General features: G+C 44.0%; 1 protein-coding gene across 1 annotated transcript in view; it reads right to left on the reverse strand.

The window, feature by feature from the left end:
* Positions 1-1,522: 1,522 nt before the first annotated feature.
* LOC134331844 (ephrin type-B receptor 3-like) overlaps positions 1,523-18,625 on the reverse strand; it is a 28,096-nt gene continuing 10,993 nt past the window's right edge. Inside the window, exons 7-14 of the mRNA XM_063013385.1 lie at positions 18,190-18,242; positions 17,221-17,343; positions 16,418-16,665; positions 15,174-15,389; positions 14,929-15,078; positions 13,883-14,076; positions 9,995-10,150; positions 1,523-3,752 (exon numbers count right to left, since the gene is read on the reverse strand). Coding sequence (XP_062869455.1) covers positions 3,644-3,752; positions 9,995-10,150; positions 13,883-14,076; positions 14,929-15,078; positions 15,174-15,389; positions 16,418-16,665; positions 17,221-17,343; positions 18,190-18,242 — 1,249 coding nt within the window. The 3' untranslated portion in view covers positions 1,523-3,643. The remainder of the gene's footprint in view (positions 3,753-9,994; positions 10,151-13,882; positions 14,077-14,928; positions 15,079-15,173; positions 15,390-16,417; positions 16,666-17,220; positions 17,344-18,189; positions 18,243-18,625) is intronic.

Here is an 18,625-nt window from a genome sequence, read left to right on the forward strand (position 1 = left end):
TGAAGACCTGTGACCTGCTCTGTTATAGAATGTTACCATTCAAACATGTGATTCATAACACAGGTCCACTATCAACTGTGATTTATAAGTGAAAAGTCTAGGAGCAACAACAGCTCAGCCACACACTAAAACACAGCATGGAAGCAACATCAGCTCAGTGCTCATCAGGAGCTTCATGGACCTTGATCCATCAGCATCACCATATGTGATGCTAGTACCACAAATCGTCTCTGAACAGAAGCACAACACAACATCTTCCAACCTGCTCTCAGACTAGTGATCAGGAAGCTACAAGAGAAACCAGCAGGACGACCTGAAAGCAGCAGGAACAGCAGTAACACAGAGACCAATAATCAATGAACTGAAGTGTCTGCAATCACCCCCAATCCTGCAGCCCACACTAAACTCCTCTGCTAAATCAGGTGCTACAGATTCGGATTTAGACCAATGTTCAGATGAAACACAGAATCTTCGGTCTTATATAAATATAAATGCTGTCTGCTAATGATTCAGAAGCATTATGTGTCATCAAAGTGGTTCATTTTGGCAGAACACAGTTCACATGAAACAAAATTACAATCCACTGTGAAGTGTGGTGGTGGGAGCATTATGATATGGAGCTGCTTCTGTGCATGGCACAACAATCAAGCAAACCTGAACAGAACACTATGTATATGAGGAGAGGAAAATGAGAGGACTGGTATATTGTGTGTGCTTGAAAGTGTGGTTTGATCCTCTGTTTATCTCTGCAATCTTTTTATGCAGGATTCGAACCCAGAGCTTCGAAGTAAAGAGACTTTACACCAACTACACTGCATTATACAACCTTGTTAACGGTATCTGAGGTACGGCTCTAATGAGCTCCTGGATAGGAATCGATTCTAAGTTACGAGTCGACTCACCCGAATCGATTCATCTGAACTAAGTGAGCGTTAAAGTAATAAAACTTGATTCAGCCCTACAGAACTGCTCACCTTCAAGTTTGTTTAGTCTATCATTAATAAAAGGAGGTTATAATTTTTAATTTTAATAACTGTTCTCGCACAGACCGAACGTTACCAAACCGAGTCAGTCTTCAAACAATCAACCGACTCAGAACCGCGTTGCTCTACAAGCGCGGGTAAATAGTGCTGCATTCAGAGCGGAGGTGATTATAATCACCCCAAAATTCCCTGTAAACTGAATTAAACAGGTAAACTGTGGTGAAAACTACAAACTATGTGAAAGTAATCAGTAATTATCCAAAAACGCTTCCAAATCAGCCATAAAACGAATTTACCTCAGGTGATACGAGTCAGGCTAATGAGCGCGGTGGTGTCTGGTGTTTGTAGTTCTATTAGAACTACAAGCGTCGCTCCACACTTCCGGTTTCTGTCAACCTTATCTGCTTGGTCATAATGTTTTGGCTCATCAGTATACGCGTTAGAATCTGAATTTTAACCAATTTAAAACCAAAATGTTTTATATATTAGAGGAATATTACACCATTCATACCAAAACAAAACAACAGAGCCGATTTTGTCCCATTTCACGTTATTTATATGGTAATTTGTGTTACAAAACATGAGCAGGCTGTTTAGAACAACAACATTAACATTTCAGAATGGACATGGGTTCAGGGCCGGTGGGTTCAGGGCTGGTGGGTTCTTCTGTTCGGTCGTCCATCCTCATCTTCACGGAGAAGATTTCAGGGGAATGAAGTAATAAATAGCATGAGCTCAACAATCCAACAGAAAAAAGATGATAAAGATGATAAAACCCCAGAACGTTTCAGTTCAGTCTGTGAATGATGCATATTTATATTGCATATCAGCAATATCTATCTCCACTTCTATAACGCGTACGCAGGTTTCATACACACGCCGCATACGCATTTATTTATTTATTTATAATAATAATTCAGATTTCTATAAAATGCATTTCATTTATAAAAACAGTCCTTAATAATCGTCCACAGAATTACAGCTGATTGAAATATAATTGCTTCTCGACACATGCGATGTTTAATCCCCGACTGGAGCTAAAGCAGTATTGTACAGTATTAATGTGCATATTTATACGTTTAATTAACTAACACACACACACACACACACACTCGGGCTCAGGACAAGGCCAGTCTGTAGTGTTTATGGTTCTAACAGTCCTAACGTAATGGACGGCCATAAATAAACTCTTAAATGAATGAATGAATGAAGTTCTGTTCTTCCTGCAGGGATTCAGTCACGTTTAATAATTGAAGGATTGCGTTTCAGCACAATCAGCAAGCTACGAGTAAAAAAACCTTCAACGTTTCAGACTAGCATTTTGGATGCTTGGGGAGTGTCGCGGTAAAGTACGCTAGCCCGCTACTGCTAAGATCTGGGGATCCAGGGTTGAAAATTCAGCAGCGCTTTCGGCATGTTTGGCTAATTGGCTAACGTCCAAGGATGGTAGAGAGGATAAAAATAACCGGGTTGCTTCAAGAAGGGCATCCGGCATAAAACTGTGCCAAATCTGGTATGAGGACCAGATCTGCTGTGGCGACGCCCGAATACAGAAAAAAAGTCAATTGTTCAGCTCCTGGATTTCTTGCTGATCTCATACAGCAGTATAGCCCACCCTAATGATGCAGGACGTCTCCCAAGATTAAATTCACTGTCTGTAACCTGTAATATTTTCATACGTTTTGAATTAACAGTCGTAACCCCGTCCACATACAGAAACCGAAGTCGCAGCCGAGAATGCAGAAGCGGGCGTGGTCGCATTTTCCTCACAGGCTTAGCCAATCAGAACACTTCTAAATGAAAGAACCGAGGAGCACAGGTCGTGTTTATTGTACAGGTGAAGAAAAAGCAAATCTGAACACAGTCCACACTAAGAGCTCGAGATACAAAAGGGTTTATTGCTTCTATATTAATAGATTACACTGCAGCAGTGCATTCTGGGTAATCTAATCTCAGTCCAGATGATGGGAAAGTGGAAAAGCGTGCACAGAACCAGGACTGGAACATAAATAAACTCAAAATGAAAACTGTGGCTGTGAGTTCTGATTCTGATCATCTGACTGTTTGTCAACTCTTGCACTAATGCACCTTCAATATGAAGATGCAACACACACACACACACACACACACACACACACACACATTCGTACAAAATAAAACTCCTAGTACTAAATAAATCAGTTTTCTGTCCCATCTCGTCTCCGTTCCTCGTTTGTTTAGTCCAAATCCACAAGCGGGGTCCGTTCCTCCTCCTAGTGTTCAGCGTCCATCACGGGAGGAAGTGACGAGGCTCAGAAAAAAGTGGGCGTGTCCCAGCTGACCTCATCGCAGGAAGAAAGAAGAAATAAAAACACACATGCAGACGGAGTTCCAATAAAAAATCTATAAAATAACTGTAACAAACGTCTGGCCTAAATGTTCACTACTAAGGGCACTACTTCATCCAAGGGCGTAGTGCACTCTGAAATCCCACAATGCACTGCAGCAGGCTGGCGTCCATATAAAGGTAGACAAAATACCCATAATGCACCGTGGCATAGAGGGAACGGGGAGTGGGGCGCGCGGGGACGGTCGTCGATGGTCTGAGGCACCGTGAGCTGAGTTTTAATTCCGGTTGGTCAGGCAGCTAGGCAGAAAACTTCCCCCGCCCATTTCCAGTTTCACACCTGCACAGGTAAAGTTTGGTTCATCTGCAGTCTCATGTCCTGAATGCTGCTCAAAATCTTCTTCTGGTGGCCGGCGAGAGTCACGCCTATCCTCAGCAGATCCCTAAAAACACACAATAATAAACGTTAACCGTCCGTAATCACATCTACTGATCTACTGTTTTATTTATTTATATATTTATTCATTTATTTATTCATTTATTTATTTATTAGGATTATATCATGATGTTTTACACTTTGGTTCCATTCATGACAGGACAGGTAGTTACTCATTACACAAGTAAGCAGTAAGCTTCATCAGTTCAAGTTTAATATCAAACACAGTCATGAACTCACTTTCTTAACCTCTTATCCCAGCTTTTCAATGGGTGCAAGGCACACAGTAACACCCTGGATGGGGCGCCAGTCCATCGCAGGGCATACCCACACACATTCACCAATAGGGCAATTCAGTGTCTCCAATTATCCTGACTGCATGTTTTTGGACTGTGGGAGGAAACCCACCCAGACATGAGGAGAACATGCAAACTCCACACTGAAAGGACCCGGACCACCTTGCCTGGGGATCGAACCCATGACCTTCTTGCTGTGAGGTGACAGTGCTACCCACCGAGCCACCGTGCCACCCACTATAAAACACAGTCATGAACAATTTTGGACTGTGGGAGGAAACCGGAGCTCCCGGAGGAAACCCACACAGACACGGGGAGAACATGCAAACTCCACACAGAAAGGACCCAGAATCCAGGATCCTCTTGCTGTGAGGCAACAGTGCTACCCACCGAGCCACAGTGCCACCCCTAATTTTGTGTGAAGACCCTGAACTAATAAGAACACTTCGGACTGAGACACTTTGAAGTTTACTCTGTAAAATCCTAATAAATAAAAACTTCTAAACCTTATAAACACAGTGACTGGCTCTCGGAACATTACTGATGGAACCTGTGTAAAGGAGGGTGGTGCAGATTTAAGGAAGGGGGGGGTGCATGTGGTTTTTGATCTATAATAACCTAGTTAGAACCTCTATAGTAACGTACAGTACACTGTGTGTGTGTGTGTACAGGTGTGTGTACAGGTGTGTGTGTGGGAACAAAGACAGGTGAACGGTTATATTGCAGCGCATTTAAGGTTAAGCAAACACAACTTCTGTGAGAAAGGTGTGTATGTTGTGTGTGTGTGTGTAGGTGTGTGTGTGTGTGTTTGGAGGGGTGCGGGGCGTGGGGGGGTTATATATGGGCTCTATATTGGCCAAGTTCTGACAGTTTTAGTTGATCATTAACTACAAGGTTTGGCTCTACTGACCAGCTGCTATTTCACACACACACACAATACTGACCATACACACACACACACACAATACTGACCATACACACACACACACACACAATACTGACCATACACACACACACACACACACACACACACTACTGATTATGTACTCTCTGTGTGTGTGTGAGTGTGAATGGCAGTGAGTGAAGATTATTAAATATCTGAAACAAATAACTCCACCTGCTTCCTGTCTCTGCTGTAACCTAATCTGTGTTTGTTTAACACATGTAACTGTACACACACACACACACACACTCATACACACACACACACACACACACACACACACACACTCACACAGACAGGAAGTCTCACATTTACAGTTTATATAGAGTGTATTTAGTTTAAAAGCATGGTGGAGCAGTGGGTGGTGCTGTTGCCTCGCAGCAAGGAAGGGTCCTTTCTGTGTGAAGTTTTGCATGTTCTCCATGTGTCTCTGTGGGTTTCCTCCAGGTGCTCCGGTTTCCTCCCACAGTACAAAGACATGCAGTCAGGACAACTGGAGATACTAGAATTGTCCAAGGTGTGTGTGTGTGTAGGTGTGAGAGTGTGTGTAGGTGTGTGTGTGTGTGTAGGTGTGAGAGAGTGTGTGTAGGTGTGTGTGTGTGTGTGTATGAGTGTGTGTAGGTGTGTAGGTGTGTATGGGTGTGTGAGTAGGTGTGAGTGTGTGTAGGTGTGTGTGTGTAGGTGTGAGAGAGTGTGTGTAGGTGTGTGTGTGTGTGTGTATGAGTGTGTGTAGGTGTGTATGGGTGTGTGAGTAGGTGTGTGTGTGTATAGGTGTGTATGAGTGTGTGTAGGTGTGTGTGTGTATAAGTGTGTGTATGAGTGTGTGTAGGTGTGTATGAGTGTGTGTGTAGGTGTGTGTGTATGAGTGTGTGCAGGTGTGTATGAGTGTGTGTGTGTGTGTGTGTATGTGTGTATAAGTGTGTGTAGGTGTGTGTGTGTGTAGGTGTGTATGAGTGTGTGTGTGTGTGTGTATGTGTGTATAAGTGTGTGTAGGTGTGTGTGTGTGTGTAGGTGTTTGTATGAGTGTGTGTGTGTAGGTGTGTGTATGAGTGTGTGTAGGTGTGTGTAAGTGTGTGCAGGTGTGTATGAGAGTGTGTGTGTGTGTGTGTATGTGTGTATAAGTGTGTGTAGGTGTGTGTGTGTGTGTAGGTGTGTATGAGTGTGTGTGTGTGTGTGTGTATGTGTGTATAAGTGTGTGTAGGTGTGTGTGTGTGTAGGTGTGTATGAGTGTGTGTGTGTGTGTGTGTGTGTGTGTGTGTAGGTGTGTGTGTAGGTGTGTGTGTGTGTATAAGTGTGTGTAGGTGTGTGTGTGTGTGTGTGTAGGTGTGTGTATGAGTGTGTGTGTGTAGGTGTGTGTATGAGTGTGTGTGTAGGTGTGTGTGTGTGTGTATGAGTGTGTGTGTGTAGGTGTGTGTATGAGTGTGTGTGTGTATGTGTGTATAAGTGTGTGTAGGTGTGTGTAAGTGTGTGCAGGTGTGTATGAGTGTGTGTAGGTGTGTGTGTGTGTGTATAAGTGTGTGTAGGTGTGTGTGTGTGTAGGTGTGTATGAGTGTGTGTAGGTGTGTGTGTGTGTGTAGGTGTGTGTAGGTGTGTATAAGTGTGTGTAGGTGTGTATGAGTGTGTGTGTGTGTGTATGTGTGTATAAGTGTGTGTAGGTGTGTGTGTGTGTAGGTGTGTGTGTGTGTGTATAAGTGTGTGTGTGTGTGTAGGTGTGTATAAGTGTGTCTAGGTGTGTGTGTGTGTAGGTGTGTGTATGAGTGTGTGTGTAGGTGTGTGTATGAGTGTGTGTGTAGGTGTGTATAAGTATGTGTAGGTGTGTGTGTGTGTAGGTGTGTGTATGAGTGTGTGTGTGTGTGTGTGTAGGTGTGTGTAAGTGTGTGCAGGTGTGTATGAGTGTGTGTAGGTGTGTATGAGTGTGTGTGTGTATGTGTGTATAAGTGTGTGTAGGTGTGTGTAAGTGTGTGCAGGTGTGTATAAGTGTGTGTAGGTGTGTGTGTGTAGGTGTGTGTGTGTGTAGGTGTTTGTGTGTATAAGTGTGTGTAGGTGTGTGTGTGTGTGTGTAGGTGTGTATAAGTGTGTCTAGGTGTGTGTGTGTGTAGGTGTGTGTATGAGTGTGTGTGTGTGTGTGTGTATAAGTATGTGTAGGTGTGTGTGTGTGTAGGTGTGTGTATGAGTGTGTGTGTGTGTAGGTGTGTGCAGGTGTGTATGAGTGTGTATGAGTGTGTATGAGTGTGTGTAGGTGTGTATGAGTGTGTGTGTGTGTGTGTGTGTATGTGTGTATAAGTGTGTGTAGGTGTGTGTAAGTGTGTGCAGGTGTGTATAAGTGTGTGTAGGTGTGTGTGTGTGTGTGTGTAGGTGTGTGTGTGTGTGTATAAGTGTGTGTAGGTGTGTGTGTGTGTGTGTAGGTGTGTGTGTGTGTAGGTGTGTGTGTATAAGTGTGTGTAGGTGTGTGTGTAGGTGTGTGTGTAGGTGTGTGTGTGTGTGTAGGTGTGTGTGTGTGTGTGTAGGTGTGTGTGTGTGTAGGTGTGTGTGTGTAGGCGTGTGTGTGTGTAGGTGTGTGTGTGTGTGTATAAGTGTGTGTGTGTGTGTGTGTGTGTGTGTAGGTGTGTGTGTGTGTGTATAAGTGTGTGTAGGTGTGTGTGTGTGTGTGTGTGTGTGTAGGTGTGTGTGTGTGTATAAGTGTGTGTGTGTGTGTAGGTGTGTGTGTGTAGGTGTGTGTGTGTGTGTATAAGTGTGTGTAGGTGTGTGTGTAGGTGTGTGTGTGTGTGTGTGTAGGTGTGTGTGTGTGTATAAGTGTGTGTAGGTGTGTGTGTGTGTGTGTAGGTGTGTGTGTGTGTATAAGTGTGTGTAGGTGTGTGTGTAGGTGTGTGTGTGTGTATAAGTGTGTGTGTGTAGGTGTGTGTGTGTAGGTGTGTGTGTGTGTATAAGTGTGTGTGTGTAGGTGTGTGTGTGTAGGTGTGTGTGTGTGTAGGTGTGTGTGTGTGTATAAGTGTGTGTGTGTGTGTAGGTGTGTGTGTGTAGGTGTGTGTGTATAAGTGTGTGTAGGTGTGTGTGTAGGTGTGTGTGTGTAGGTGTGTGTGTGTGTATAAGTGTGTGTGTGTGTGTAGGTGTGTGTGTGTAGGTGTGTGTGTGTGTAGGTGTGTGTGTGTGTGTATAAGTGTGTGTGTGTGTGTAGGTGTGTGTGTGTAGGTGTGTGTGTATAAGTGTGTGTAGGTGTGTGTGTAGGTGTGTGTGTGTGTAGGTGTGTGTGTGTGTAGGTGTGTGCTAGAGTAAATGAGGATAAATGACGCTCGTTAGCAGGATTAACGTTATTAAGGACAGCAGGAATCCGCCCGTCTGGTTTCTAGATTGATATAAACGACCAACAGTGAAGTTATTGTGTTCTGTTCATTGTTCATTATCACTGAATAATCATGTTATTATTATTATTATTTTATTATTATTGTTTTATTAAATTATTATTATCATTTTTATGACTATTTTATATTATTTCTATTATTTTTTAATATGTATTTATAGTATTATTATTTTATTATAATATTTTATATTATTATAATTTTATTAACCATTATTATTATTTTATTAAAATATTATTTTTATCATTATATTATTGCTATTATTTTTATAAGTATTTAAAATATGATTTTTTATTATAGTATTTTTTCCTTTATCATAATTTTTATTAGACATTATTATTGTTTTATTAAATTATTATTATTGTCAGTAATCTAGAATGTTATTGTTATTATTAACATCATCATTATTATATTAATATAGTTTTTTTTATTGTGTTTATTAATTTCTAATGTTTTTTATTAATATATAATATAATATGAATTATTATTAATTACTAGTAAAATATACAATATTATACATATAATTGTAATGTTTTTTTTAATTAATATATAATATAATATTAATTATTAGTACAATATTATAAACTTAAGCTGGTTTGTTTCCGCTCACTCTCTCCTTCTTGTATGTGTTAGATTAACTGGGATTAAACTGGACGGTGCTGGTTTATAAACTCCGGCTCTGGAACGTTCCGTGCTGAATCAGGTGATGAACTAACAGCAGGAGAACCAAACCCTCATTATAAAGAAACTGGTTTAATTCTGGATAATTCAGCTCCGGAAACATGAAACCCAAAAGCAGCAGAACTGGAACGACTGGTTCAGGACCGGGGACTCAAACCCCAAACAAACCCGAGGAATTACTGAGACTCACAAACATCCAAGCACACAAAGAGCTGCAGATCAGAGCCGCACCGGGATACATAACACACGGGGGGATGGTAGCAACAGTTTAGGGAAGGGCCTCTCCTGTTCCAGCATGAGCGAGCTCTATAAAGACATGATGAGAAGCTCCAGCGTCCTGCACAGAGCCCTGAGCTCAGCCTCACTCAGCAGCTCTGGGATGAACCGGAACATCGACTGATCAGCAGCACCTGGCTATACTAATGCTGCCATCTTTTCTGAATGGGCACAAATTCCCACAGACACTCTTCTCGCATGACGACCAGAAACTGTGCATTAGCAAGCAGCAAATGACAGGAAACGTCTAAATTTGTAGACTATATGGCCAAAAGTATGTGGACACCTGACCATCAGCTTGAGGCCCATACAATGCAAGCGAATGAGGGTTAGGGGCCTCACTCAGGGGCCCAACAGTGGCAATGCTGAGCTAGCACTCCCTAGTTATTAATACAGTGTTGCTCTCTAACAGCCTCCACTCTTCTGGAAACACTTTCCAAAATATTTCAGAATGCGTTTATGGGGATTTGTGCTCATGAGGTCAGGCATTTCGTTTCATCCTAACGGTGTTGAATAAGGTTGAGGTCGAGACTCTTTGTGGGCCAAATGAGTTCCATCACACCAAACCAGTCAAACCAGTCCTGCTGGAACAGGAAAGAGTCCTTCCCAACACTGCTGCCACAACTCAAAACCCTAAACTCAGTCATTCTGAAGGGTGTCCACATATTATCGACCCTATCGAGGCTGTGATACTCACTCTGAGGTCATCTGGGCCACGAGGTCGAAGGAGGCGAAGCCGGCGTTCAGGAAGTTCTCTCTGTAGCGGCTCATCTTGATGGCGTCGAGCCAGTCGCACACGGTGGTGAAGGTGGAGTAATCGGGTACGCTGCGGTCCAACAGCGGCTGCGACGCCCTGCACACGCACAGAAAAGAGAACATGCTAAGAAAACACGCTAGGCCAACAGTGCTAATATTTCAAGCTCATGAGTTCGAATCTCAGCTCTGCTATCAGCCGGCTGGGCACCTACACACAGATGTGATTGGCTTTGAACATCGCTGCTGAAATTGCGGCCTCTGCTGGCTGGTGGAGGCGCTGCACAGAGACGGTGAATAATAGAGAGCAGTGCCTGACTCTCCGTACGTGATACGGATCCCTGTATGAACCAGCTTTGTGCACACAGGTTAGGTACGACCCGCTTCGGTCAGGGTCGGAGTCTCCAGAAGTAAGGGAGACATATAACAAGGGGAACTGGATAGGACTAAGATTGGAAGAAAAAAGCCAATGTGTGCTGACTTTGCATGATGCTAGCATGTGCTTTCTCATGTACAGAGGAACACACTATGCTCACTTTTTCTTCACCACTCGTGCCAACACTTGAAGCAGACAGTAGGGGGCGCTGTTGTCCAGTCTGCCCTCCCTCTTTTTTTTGTTTTTTTTTAGGTTTCTCAGGGTAAAGTCGCTGCGTCGTTCTTCAGAACAGTTAGCGCAGACGTTTCTGTCCCGGTTTGTTTTGTATTTCGGTATAATCAGGGACGCGAGCCCATCTGACGTTCCCATCGTACAGCCTCCGATAGCGATCTGCCCCTTTAAAGCCGCGCGGGTCGTAATATCTGCACCAGGTTCTTCTAATACTTCACACAGATTCAGGTGGAGATAGGTTCCGGCGCGGCAGGGTTTTTAATAACTGCGGGCGATGAAGCGGAGGGCACCGAGGTCACCGGCAGAGTAAAGAAGCCACTGTGTGGGATCTGTACGCTCTGCTGGTCCCTGTCGTCCTCTGACGGCATTAGATTAATTAACAATTAAGGACGGAGCAGGAAGAAAGCCGGCGAGGCCGATACAGAGGATCTATTGAGGAGCAGGAGTGCAGATGGATGGAGGAATGGACTTTAATAAGCTCCTGCCGCTCCTCGGGAAAAAAAAACACAGCCCCCGGGTCATTACCGCGTACGCCGGGTTCCTTTAACCCTTCAGCATGGAGCTGGGCTCGTCCCAAAACCTCTCACTGTAAACCAACCTCGGTGGAACCAGAGATGATTCACTACCACCGTTTCACGCTTCTCTAACAGCGTAGAAGTGTAGCAGAAGCTAACCGAGAGAAGCTAGGAGCAAATAAACACGCCGCAGGATCGTAGCTCAATATGGAGAAAGTTTTTCTCCAGCAAAACGTTCCGTTCAGGCTTGTTAGAACCTCGGTGCTGCTTAGAGAACCGGTGCACATTTGCACTATTTTTATTGGAACTAAAGATGCACCATCAGCAGGGGGCGCTGCACACCTCTACAACCTGACACGCCCACAGATGTCGTCGCCAAACGGAACCCATTCCACGTGAGTCGAAAAGCACCATGATAGGCTAATTTAGGGTTAGGGTCGCGGAGAAAAATAGTAATAATAATAAAAACAATTCTTACATGAGCGCCCCCTTGTGGAGGCTTTATGTTACATCTCATATAGAGAGTAAGATTTACATTTTTGGCATTTAGCGGACGCTTTTATCCAAAGCGACGTACAGTACTGTGACATTATATATTGTCTAAGCAATTGAGGATTAAGGGCCTTGCTCAAGGGCCCAACAGTGGCAACCTGGCAGTGATGGGGCTTGAACCAGCGACCTTTGGATTACTAGTCCAGTACCTTAACCGCCAGGGTACAACTGCCCTTGTAAGATTCATTGTGTTTCCTGGGTCATGTAAAAAATGGACAATATGTGGTTACTTAAAATTGCCATTGCCGTTTTGAGTCTCAGCGGTGCTACCGGCCTGGCCGGGCACTCAGCAGTCCCAACTGTGCAGGTCTGTGAGGAGCCTGGTTGAATAGGGTTTAATTACTGCTGCTGCAACAGCGACTCCTGCTGGCCGCTCGAGGCGTCTGCATGAGTGCCGGAGTTACTGAGGTTTAGAAAAATAAATAAACACCGAATAAATATTACAACACGTACATCAAACATCACCGTGGCAACAGCTAAAGAAAACGTGATGCTAAACTCATCGCATGTAGAATAAAAAGGTTCCGACTCCGCCGCGCTCTGATCTGGAATCCAGGCGTCCGTCCCTCTCTGTGTGTAATTACGCTCTGCAGGAGACCTCCTCTCTGCTGGAGCGCTTAAAATCTCGTTAGCAGCTAATTAAAACCATTCCCATCATGACTCGGCCTTAATTTATCTAATCGCTCATCGCTAATCTCCTCGGACAATCGGAGCCACGCCAACACACGCCGACGCGCGGACCTCAGAGGGACCCGCCGAGTCTGGGTACATGCCGACCGGGCAGGATTCCTCCGGTCTGACAGGCTACACTTCTGTCATCGATACCAATACGAGCCAAGCAACTGAGGGTTAAGGGCCTTGCTCAGGGGCCCAACTGGCATATGTGAGGCTTGAAACAACAACCTTTCCTTAAGTAGTGATGGTAGTAACCGTGGCAGTGTGATGGTGGTAACTAGAAGTAACCAAGGCAGTGTGATGGTGGTAACTAGTGGTAACTATGGCAGTGTGATGGTGGTAACTAGTGGTAACTATGGCAGTGTGATGGTGGTAACTAGAAGTAACCAAGGCAGTGTGATGGTGGTAACTAGTGGTAACTATGGCAGTGTGATGGTGGTAACTAGTGGTAACCGTGGCAGTGTGATGGTGGTAACTAGTGGTAACTGAGGCAGTGTGATGGTGGTAACTAGTGGTAACCAAGGCAGTGTGATGGTGGTAACTAAGGCAGTGTGATGGTGGTAACTAGTGGTAACCAAGGCAGTGTGATGGTGGTAACCGAGGCAGTGTGATGGTGGTAACCGAGGCAGTGTGATGGTGGTAACTAATGGTAACTATGGCAGTGTGATGGTGGTAACTAGTGGTAACCGAGGCAGTGTGATGGTGGTAACTGAGGCAGTGTGATGGTGGTAACTAATGGTAACCAAGGCAGTGTGATGGTGGTAACTGAGGCAGTGTGATGGTGGTAACTAGTGGTAACCAAGGCAGTGTGATGGTGGTAACTAATGGTAACTATGGCAGTGTGATGGTGGTAACTAGTGGTAACCGAGGCAGTGTGATGGTGGTAACTAGTGGTAACCGAGGCAGTGTGATGGTGGTAACTGAGGCAGTGTGATGGTGGTAACTAATGGTAACCAAGGCAGTGTGATGGTGGTAACTAATGGTAACTATGGCAGTGTGATGGTGGTAACTAGTGGTAACCGAGGCAGTGTGATGGTGGTAACTGAGGCAGTGTGATGGTGGTAACTAATGGTAACCAAGGCAGTGTGATGGTGGTAACTGAGGCAGTGTGATGGTGGTAACTAGTGGTAACCAAGGCAGTGTGATGGTGGTAACTAATGGTAACTATGGCAGTGTGATGGTGGTAACTAGTGGTAACCGAGGCAGTGTGATGGTGGTAACTATGGCAGTGTGATGGTGGTAACCATGTAAACCAAAACTTAGTTCATGCTGTTTTTCTGAGCGGTGCTATCAACCGACCGAGCGTCCATACAGGTCCGAGGCTTGAATGGGTTCTTTGTTGTTGCTGGCATTGTGGCCTCTGCTGGCCAGTCGAGGTGCCACACGAGCAAAAATGTACGAGTAGCACTCTGTGACTCCGTACACTATACAGCTCTCAGCTCTTAGCCAATCAGAAGTCAGAATGAAGGGGGGGGTCACTTACCCGCAGGGCGTGTTAGCCACCACCTTCAGGCTGGCGGCGTTGCGGATGAGTTTATCCAGCGTGTTGACGATCTGAGAGAATTTGGGTCGGAGGTTCCGCTCCTTCACCCAACAGTCCAGCATCAACTGGTGCAGCGCAGTGGGACAGTCCATGGGCGGGGGTAAGCGATAGTCCTGCTCTACCGCGTTTATGACCTGTAACAGATCCCAGCAGTCATGTTAGAGTCTGTGTACACATGTATCTATGTACAGTATGGTTAATAGTATCAGGACGCCCCTTCTAATGACTGAATTCATGTGTTTCAGCCACAACAGTTACTAACAGGTGTAATACATCTTCTGACTGTGCAGCAACAGTTTAGGGAAGGACCTCTCCTGTTACAGTATCAGCGAGCTCTATAAAGACATGAAGAAACTCCACCACTCACCAGCTCTGGGATGAACCGGAACATGGAGGCTTTTGGCTGAATGGGCACAAATTCCCATACACAGACACACTTCCAAATATTGGAATAAAAGATGAATTTCGGTTCTGCGTGGTCAGGACCGTTTTCTGCTAACCAGACAGACTGGACAGGAGTGAACCTCAAACACTCGCTCCATTACACCCGAGGCCAAATTAAGGCAGCCAATCCACCTACTGCATGTTTTGTGAGGACACGGAGAGAACATGTGAAACTCCAATCAGTCGCTGATCAATCAGTATTAAAGACTCGAGCATTAAAAGTGTGTGGGCTGTGTTCCAAACGGCAAAATGCCACAGAGCTCCCAACACTGTAGTCCCAAATTTGAGAACAGGAAGCAATGACCATAAAAGGAAGGCGGTACCCATGGGGGAGAGATTTCGGCTGATACAGCAAACCTCAACTACATCGTGACGTGCATGGCCCCCAAACAGCCTGTACCACCTCCAAAATCCACACCCTGTCCACCCTTTCTGTGTACCATTTCCTTTTATGGTCATTGCTTCCTGTTGTTCCTTTTATGGTCATCGCTTCCTAAGTCCTCCCCCTCATAAACAAAAATTTTTCGAGGGTCAGAACTCACGTCCTGGTTGCTCATGTCCCAGTATGGGCGCTCGCCGTATGACATCACTTCCCACATGACGATCCCGTAACTCCACACGTCGCCGGATGAGGTGAACTTCCTGTAGGCGATGGCTTCGGGCGCGGTCCAGCGAATGGGGATCTTCCCTCCCTGCAGACAGAAATCAATATCAGTGTGATGAGATGATTGGCTGCTGTGTGTGTGTGTGTGTGTGTGTGTGTGTGTGTGTGTGTGTGGGTTCTCACCATTGAGCTGGTGTAGGTGGGGTCAGCGGGATCGTCCTCCAGGAACCTGGACAGGCCGAAGTCGGACACCTTACACACCAGGTTACTGTTGACCAAAATGTTGCGGGCGGCGAGGTCGCGGTGCACGTAGTTCATGTCACACAGGTACTTCATCCCGCTGGCTATACCGCGCAGCATCCCCACCAACTGGATCACCGTGAACTGACCATCGTTCAGCTGCGGGAAACACACACACACACACACACACACACACACACCACACACACACACAGCTCAGTTTCACACTTCTACAATACACACTCTGTATGGTCAAAAGTATATAGACAGCTGAGCGTGAGCTTATTTCAAAAATATACACTATTAAAACCTGTGTGTGGGAATTTGTGCCCGTTCACTAGTTCCAGTGGTTTTAATTCATCCCAAAGCTGGTCTGTGAGTTTGAGGTCAAATTTGGGGTGATCCGGTTTCTCCCTGCAGTAGAACTAAACTAGAACACACTGAGCTAAGAGCAACAGTCTCTAGTTCTAGTCTAATTCGAGTGTAATTCTACTGTAGTTCTGGTCTAGTTCTATTACAGTTCTAGTTTAATTCTAGTATAGTTTTAGTGTAGTTCTACTCTGGTTCTAATGTAGTTTCAGTGTAGTTCTAGTCCAAGTCTAGTGTAATTCTAGTCTAGTTCTAGTCCAAGTCTAGTGTAATTCTAGTCTAGTTCTAGTCCAAGTCTAGTGTAATTCTAGTCTAGTTCTAGTCCAAGTCTAGTGTAGACCTAGTCTATTTCTTGTCTAGTTTTGGTGTAATTCTAGTGTAGTTCTAGCATAGGTCTAGTGTAATTCTAGTCTGGTTCTATTGCAGTTCTAGTGTTGGTCTAGTCTAGGCCTAGTCTATTTCTTGTCTAGTTTTGGTGTAATTCTAGTGTAGTTCTAGTCTATTTATAATGTAATTCTAGTTTAGTTCTAGCATAGGTCTAGTGTAATTCTAGTCTGGTTCTAGTTTAATTCTAGTCTAGACCTAGTGTAATTTTACTCTAGTTCTAGGGTAGTTCTTGTCTATTTCTAATGTAATTCTAGTCTAGCTCTGGTTTATTTCTAGTCTAGTTCTAGTGTATTTCTATTGAAGTTCAAGGGATCTGCACAAATTCCCACAGACATGAGTGAGCCTCTCAGTCTCTCTGGGTTCTTTGGCTCCAGTATAAAATCTGCATTCATGGATGAACCTGGACCCTGACCACAACCTGTCCTTCTTACCCGGAGGAAAGAGTCCAGCGCTCCGTTCTCCATGAATTCGGTGAGGATCATGACAGGTCGGCTCTTGGTGACCACGCCCTCCAGACGGATGATGTTGGGATGGTCGAACTGTCCCATGATGCTGGCCTCACTCAGGAAGTCCCGCCTCTGTCTCTCCGTGTAGCCCACCTTCAGAGTCTTAATGGCTACGATGATCTCCCTCCGGCCGGGGAGCTTCAGACGCCCCCTGCACACCTCTCCGAATTCTCCTACACGTACAGAGACGGGGGGGGGGTGCAGGAGAGAGGGGAGAACATGAGGAACGAAACAGGAACACTCATGCACCCCTCAGGAGAACATCAGAGGGGGAACAGGACCTAAAATAAAACTCACGTAGGGTGTAAGGGATCAACACGGGGACGGAGAGGGGGACAAACAGGGGACTAAATCTCAGAGGAGGCGAGAGGGGAGGAGGACAGGAGTTTGGGACGGGCGGGGCACTGATATCTATGTTCTACACAAACAGGGCAAGATTGGGCAGGTCAGGTCAGGAGGATTAAAAGAGCGATGGGGGGTGGGAACATGGACACGGAGGTCAAACTGCAGGTCATGATAGAGGCTAAAGGAGGTGTTTGTTAGTGTTCGTTAGTGTTCATTAGTGTTAATAAGCCTGGTGTCTGCTCAGAACCCTCCTCACGCAGAAGAACGGGGGAATACTAGTGACTCAAAACACTCTCCAGTTCACAGCCAGTGAAATCGAAACCCTAATTAGTGTTAATTACCCGACCCTCCTCCTCCTCCTCCAGGACCTGATTATGACGTACCTGCTCCGATCACCTCCTCGATCTTCACGCAGGAGATGTCGATCTCTTTAGCGAACTCTCGTATGGCTTCGTTGGGGTCCTCGTAGGTGAAGGGGTCGATGTAGACCTTGGTCCCGGCGCTCACTATGGGGGATTCAACAGGGGGAAATAACCACATAAACTACACGCTCAGCTGTACACTTAAACAATGTTCAGTAATAAATCTATAAATAATAACAAATAAAATCCATTAAGATTTAATTATAAAAGTAACTACTGTTATAGATTAATGTTTATAAAATAATAATAATAATAATTCTCAAATAAATACAATCAATCTTAAATGAGAATATTGGAAGCATTTAATTAAAAACCTTTAAAAATGCTTATTATTTTTAATATTTATTTTTTATTAATTATAAGCAATAATTCATATTTGTTATAATTATTTTATACCAACTATAAAAATATTATTAATTACACTATTGTAATTAATTCACAATAAATAATAATGTTTTAGTACTATTTTGTTGTTTTTATTATTTTTTTATTACTTATTTTGTTATTTATACATTTTTATTGTTTATTTTATTTTGTTTTTTGTATTTAATTAGTTTGTAATTAATTATTATTATTATTATTACAGACAGTTATCTTACATTATTATTATTATTTTTATTATTACAAGTATTATTACTAATAGTAGTATTGTTATTATTATTATTATTACTAGTATTATTATTTTTATTATTACTAGTATTATTATTATTTTTTTATTATTACTAGTATTGTTATTATTTTTACTAATGTTAGTATTATTATTATCATTATTGCAAAGACTTATAACAAATATCATGAATCATTATTACTATTTCAGTTATTATTATGAATTATAATTATGATTTTAATTACAATGATTATTGTTATTATTATAATAATGAGTTATACTGATGATAATGAATTGTAGTGAGTTGATGATTAGGTGCTTACTGTACTGCTGGAGTTTTTCGGTGTACTCGGACTCGGAGCCGTTCCTCTGTTTCCTGTGAGAGAGGAACAGAGGGATTAAACATCACTGCTGCATGAACGCTGAATACATCTGGGATGAGTGTATGAGGGGATTATGAGAGAGGGGTGTTAGAGTTACATTATAATGCGCCTCCTTTGTTGCAGGAACCTGGACAGAAACACCCCCCCGCAACACACACACTACACCCCCCCCAGCACCAGTACCAGTACCCCCTCTGCCCTCGCTCTTTTCCATCTCATTTACAATTCAAATGAGCTCCCATGGTTCCTGCTTCTCCTCTTTCTATTATTTACATTCATTCACCAGTGTGCAAACATTCAGATACAGTTTAGATATGGAAACGTCCGGCTTTGTCCCAATCCACATCAAATACTCCTCCCACCCCCTCCCTGCCAC

Source organism: Trichomycterus rosablanca, chromosome 17, assembly GCF_030014385.1.
Source record: "Trichomycterus rosablanca isolate fTriRos1 chromosome 17, fTriRos1.hap1, whole genome shotgun sequence".
In the NCBI taxonomy this organism is placed as follows: domain Eukaryota; kingdom Metazoa; phylum Chordata; class Actinopteri; order Siluriformes; family Trichomycteridae; genus Trichomycterus; species Trichomycterus rosablanca.